The sequence below is a fragment of the Rhinatrema bivittatum genome, chromosome 19 (assembly GCF_901001135.1).
Source record: "Rhinatrema bivittatum chromosome 19, aRhiBiv1.1, whole genome shotgun sequence".
Taxonomy (NCBI): domain Eukaryota; kingdom Metazoa; phylum Chordata; class Amphibia; order Gymnophiona; family Rhinatrematidae; genus Rhinatrema; species Rhinatrema bivittatum.
The window spans coordinates 9,075,348-9,081,347 of NC_042633.1; the positions used below are offsets into that span (position 1 = coordinate 9,075,348).

A 6,000-nucleotide genomic window follows, 5' to 3' on the forward strand; every position below is an offset into this window, starting at 1 on the left:
TGCACATCCCCACAACTAAAGCCACCCTTCGTACAGCAGCTAGAGAATGGGCATTCTCAACAGCGGGTGCTGCCTTCTGGAATACCATGCCTCCAGATCTCAAACTGGAACTTTGCCTATTAACATTTCGGAAAAAAACTCAAGACCTGGCTGTTCCTACAAGCCTTCCCTTAACTGTTCTGAACCTTGGATAAATGCCACTTAGACTGACTTCTCTCTATATATATCTAGGCATCTCCTATTTACCGTTTGTTAAGTTTACCTCGCCTAACCATAGCCTCTTGCTACTTCAGCTCCCAAGTTCACTCTACCTTGTTTTATTGTAACTTTGCTTCCTGTTCAATGGTAAAAGTTAATGTTATAACCCCTTGTTCCTTGTAAATCAATATGATATGATATGTGTCATGAATGTCGGTATAGAAAAGAGTTAAATAAATAAATAAATAAATAAATAAATAAATACATAGATAAATAAATGATCATTTCCATATTACCATACCATCTTAACTGTAATGAATTGTGGGTGTGTGGACCCTTGGCCCGAGATGCGATTTGTTGCCACATGAGGGGAGGAGCCCCACAGATCTGCACCATTGGGAGGCGAGGTACTGTCACAGCAGGGAGCTCTGGGCACAGTGATGGAAGGTTCCCAAGAGCCAGGAGATTTTCTGGAGGAAATCCCCGTGGGTCGGAGCTATGCAGTGTAGAGAGTGTAGATGTAGGGATGTAGGGATGTAGGCTAACCCGCAAAGTGAGGAAGCCCAAGCCAGAGATCTGCTGGTGATGTAAGCGGTATCCTGGAGAACAGCGGAATACCGGCAGTAGTGTAGGCATGACCCCGAGGAGCAGGGAACACTAACAATCTCAGTGAAGTATAAGAGAGTGTTGCGTCCATCGCTGCTCTACGCCCTCACTCCGCCCTCTTTACCTCTGTTGCGACTCCCTCCAGGTCTGATGGACATTTAGCTGCCACAGTGTCTTCTTGCCGTCTCCCCTCCGGCGTACCCGGTCCGGCTTGACGCTGCGGATCTGCCATGTTGTCTGATGGCATAGGGCGTGCGCGCGCACTCCAATTGATGTACCAGCAAGGGCGCAAACCTCGGGGGCGTTCCCCTGAGTTGACATAATCTGCTTCCAATATAAAAGGTCTCAGTATTTGCCAACGAATCGAGTTAGCAAGGATTGATAGCGGGGATTCATTTGGACTCGCTTCTCTCTATGCTACTCTGCCTCCTTGGACTTACCAGGGGTACCTGCTCCTCGGAGGCCTCGCTCTCTTTTCTTTATTTCAGATTGCAGATAGGAACCGGTACTCACTCCTCGAGGGTCCATGTTCCTGGACACTCTGAAGATTCTCTACTGCCTGGAAGCTATCGCAGATGCAGACATTTGTGAGTTACCATCGCTCTCTCAGAGCTTTCCCTGGAGCCAGGTACTCACTCCTCGAGGGCCTAACCCTTTCCAGCTATGAGCTTCCTTAAGACCAGTGGTCCCCAAACCTGTCCTGGTGGGCCACCAGCCAGTCGGGTTTTTGGGATATCCTCAATGAATATGCATGAGAGAAAATTTGCATGCACTACCTCCATAACATGCACTTTTTCTCTCATGCATATTCATTGAGGATATCCCAAAAACCCAACAGGCTGGTGGCCCTCCAGGACAGGTTTGGGGACCACTGCTTAAGACCTTATGTGAGTTTTGTTATCTAGTTCTGGCTATGAACACAGCATACCCTGTCTACTAGGGGTGTGAATCGTGTGATCGATCATCTTAACGATTGATTTTGGCTGGGGGGGGAGGGAAATCTGATCGTCGTGTTTTTTTTGTTTTTTTTAAATCATTAAAAATCGTAAATCGCTTTTACAATAGTGTTTTGTATCTTTTCCATTTTCCCCACCCTATCTTCAAGCTGAAATAGTTAATGGGAAAAAATTAGAATTTCTTGAAAACTCATTAAAATACTCTAATTTGAGGGTATTGAATTTTCCCTTTCAAAAATTAATTACAGCTACTGAAATGTTCAAGGAATATATGCAATTTGTGTTATACATTCCTCAACAATCTTTACCAGCTTTAGCAAAAGCATACTATATACCCCTAAGAAATAAGAAAGATCAAGATGGTAATCTACAATCAGAGGAGTCAATAAATTTAACAGGAGTATTATAAACTTCAATTGATACTGATATATCTACTAGGTGGAACCTCCTTGTATCTTTTCTGTTTTCAACAGAGAGAGATACTGTACTTCGGTTATTTCTCAGGCGTCGTCTCGAGAGATTTCACGGACAACAAGTCTGGATTTATCCAGATTTGTCCAGGACTACTCAGTTAAAAAGGAAAGTATTTCTAAAGCTGAAATCAGAAATCATACTAAGGGGGGCTACATTTATATTGAAATATCCTTGCAGAAGCGAGTTAAAATATCAGGAACAGAAATATGTGTTTCATGATATATCTCAATTGCAATCTTTCCTGGAAGCCCATCCCCCAAAGATGGAAAATGGTTAATAGGGCAATAATTAAGGGTTAAGTTGTTAATCTCTGAATTTGTAGTGAAAGTGTAAACTTTCTGTTGCGATTCCGGGTCGGCCCCGGAATCGCTACTCACTCCTTCGGGGTTCCGCGCTGGGCCCGCGTTCCCCGGACCTCTGGGGACCTCGGCCACCACGGGCTCGGCGTCCCTCTACCTCGCCCGGGCCTGCAGTCCCTCCTGCCGTGTCCTCTTCGCTGCGACGCAGCAGCCGGCGTCCCTCGGTGGCTGGCCCCGCCCCCTAGACGCGCGCGCGCGTCTTAGGCCGAGATTTAAAGGGGCCAGCACGGGAAATTCTAGGGGACGCCTCCAGATGACATCAGACACTGCAGGGTATTTAAACCCTGCAGCTTGACCAGGATATCGCCTTGCAACGAGGTTCCCGGGGTTCCCTGTATCCAGTTGCTGCGTTCCTGCTTCTTTGTCTCCTGCTTGGCTTCTGACCCGGATCGGCTTGCGTTCACTCTCTGGCTTCTGACCCCGGACCGGCTTACGTTGATTCTCTGGCTTCTGATCCCGGACCGGCTTACGTTGATTCTCTGGCTTCTGACCTTGGACTGGCTTACGGAGATCCATTGGTTCCCGACCCTGGACTGGCGAGCAACGACTCTTCGGCACTCAACCTTGGACTTCTTCTGACCAGGCCCCCGCGGGACCTCCTAAGTCCCAGCGGCCGGGTTCCCACGGGCTCCTCCTGGGGGGACTCCGGCTTCCAGGGTGAATCTCCTAACTCCGAGTGGCCGAACTCCTACGAGCTCCTCTCGGGGGAGGATCGGCTTCCAGGGCGAAGATCTTCTCACCACAGTGCCACCACCACCTTCTCCTGCTTTCTAGCCAAAGCCCTTGCCGCCTCCCGGCCGGGGCCACTGCTGCAACTATCTTCAGCAATCCATCCTCTGGCTCCGACTGGCCCAAGGGTCCACGAATCCAACACTTTCTCTTTTGAGTTGTTATTCTTTGAAATCGCTAATGTTAAATTCCTTATCCTTGGAAATGCCTTGAGAAAAAACAGTGAATGAGTAAAATTATTACTTTAGTAAATATTTACTGTATAATTATGAGGAATATCATGATCTGTATGCCTGTGATGAATAATTAATGAATGATCCTTATTGAAAATCGGGGGAGGGCAGGAAAACCAGCACACCAAAAAAAACCCTAAAACCCACCCCGAACCTTTAAAACAAATCCCCCACCCTCCCGAACCCCCCCCCCCCAAATGTTTTAAATTACCTGGGGTCCAATGGGGGGGTCCCGGCGCGATCTCCCTCTCTCTGGCCACCGCTGCATTTAGAGAAATTAAGAGAAATGGCACCGTGGATCTTTGCCCTTATCATGTGACAGGGCAAAAGTAGCGTCGCCGCCATTTTGGTTCCTGGCTCCCGACGTCACGCGTGCAGGAGATCACCCCCGGACCCCCGCTGTATCGACAGAGTCCGGAGAGAAGAGGGCAGAGTAAAATTCCCGTGCCCTCGCCCTGATCCTTTCCAGCTCCGTGAAGGGGGTTCCGTCAGCGGAGAGTAAACACGTCATCCTCCCCTTCTTCCCCCTCTTCTTCTCAAGTGCATAGAAGAAGCCCGAGCTGCAGTCCATTTCACGAAGGAACTGGACTCACGAATGCACAAAAAACCCCTCGGCCTCACCGCTCCTCGAGGGCTTGAAGGGTGTGCTTCTTCTCTTCATACTCTGCCTGCAGCTGGTGCTCGGCGACAGAGAGCCCAGCCTCGAGAGTGAGCAGCTCTCCCTTGAGTGAGCAGCACTCCCTTGAGCCGCTCCGTCTCGTGAAGCCACTCCCCGTTAACGTCTCTAGCATATTGCCGACAAAGAAGCCCGAGGCAGATCTTCCCCACATCCCACCATTCAGCGAGCGAGGGGAAGTCTGACTCGAGCTCACGCCAGTCTCCCCAAAACTCCCGGACCACCATCACGAGCCGTTTCTCCTCTAAAAGCGAGTTGTTAAAGTGCCAATAGGCAGCACGAGGCCCGACTGGGTCGAACCTCACCTTCACGGTCACCGCGTGGTGGTCCGTGAAGACCGCCACCTCATTGGCACTAGAAAGGGCTCGTGACATCAACCCGAAGGAGAAATAAAAACGGTCAATCCGAGAGCGAGACACCTCTCCGAACCGTACCCTGATAAATGTGTGGCCGTCAGATGCACCGGGGTGTTGTGTTCGCCAGACGTCAGCCATGGACAGGCGACAGACCACCTCCCTCAGGACGGCCGACGAGGCGGGGTACCAATCGCTCCCCATATGGTCGACGCGCTCGAGGGTACAATTGAAATCACCCCCCGAGCACAACCTCCTAGTCAGCGTACAGGGTGTCTAAATGGGCTGACATCTGGTAAAAGAATACTTCACGTTTGGGTCCGGTGGCCAGGGCATACACGTTAACTAAGTTAATCGTGCAGCCCTCGATCAGGGCCCGGAGGTGAAGCATGCGACCAGGCATGACAGGTCAGACATCCAGCACTTCGGCCTACAGGGAATCCGCCAGCAGGATGGCCACCCCACCGGATTTCCCGACGGAGTGGTTGAGCTCCACCCTGCCGCGCCACCCCAGGAGCCAAGCTGCCTCGGTCTCTGGGGTGGAAAGGGTCTCCTGAAGGAAGGACACCGAGTACCCCCCCGCCTTAAGGAAGGAGAGCACCCAGTGACTCCGGAGACCTCTACTGCAGCCGCAGACATTCAATGTGCCGAAAGTCAGAGCCATTCTCCATCAGCAATGCAATCGGTCGCATGGGGCGACAACTTACAAGGGGTCGCCTACCCCATGTTGGTCCTGTTTCTCCAGCCCGTCAGGCTGGCCGAGCACCTCCTCGGATGACAGGAGGAGGGTCGGCTCAGCCAAGAGAATGAGAGGTCCTGGGAGGCCGTAGGACTTAGCGGAATCAGCCAGCCCTCCCATCTGGAAGTGACCCTCATTCCCTACCTCCCTTCGTTGGGAACTGGAACTCCCCCTGAGGTCTGGGGCAGTATCCAACAGACCAGCAGGCAGAAGGGAGCAATGAGGAGGGGTCCCTGTGTCCATCACCTCCTGGATGGAAACCTCAATGGCAGAGGGAACCACTGAGCGCTCTGGAGAGGAGGGGGGTGCCGCTCCTCCACCTGCGTCTTCTCCTGCCTGCTGACTCTTAACTAGAGACTCTAGGGGCTCTATGTCTCCTCCAATCCCTGCCTCTGACTCCGGAGGCCTTCCTCTCCCCACCAGCACATCCCTGGAGGGCATGGTAACCTCATGCTTCAGGTGAGGAGAGGTAGATGCGGCAGTATGCGCCTTATCGGAGCCATCAGCAGGGAGCGGCCTGTACAGGGGGAGGTCCATAATGGGCGTAAAAGGGAAGGGGGACTCTAGAGGCCTACCGCAGACAGGTTCAAGAAAGCTATCAGCGTCCCAGACCTGCTTGGGAGCCCCTGATGTGTCTAGGGCAGGCAGGCCTGAGATCTGCGGTGAGGCTCTCCTCT

General features: G+C 51.7%; 1 protein-coding gene across 1 annotated transcript in view; it reads right to left on the reverse strand.

The window, feature by feature from the left end:
* LOC115081122 (extracellular calcium-sensing receptor-like) overlaps positions 1-4,788 on the reverse strand; it is a 98,429-nt gene extending 93,641 nt beyond the window's left edge. The window contains exon 1 of the mRNA XM_029585633.1: positions 4,219-4,788. Within this exon, the coding sequence (XP_029441493.1) occupies positions 4,219-4,788 (570 nt within the window). The remainder of the gene's footprint in view (positions 1-4,218) is intronic.
* Between the last annotated feature and the right edge of the window lie 1,212 nt (positions 4,789-6,000).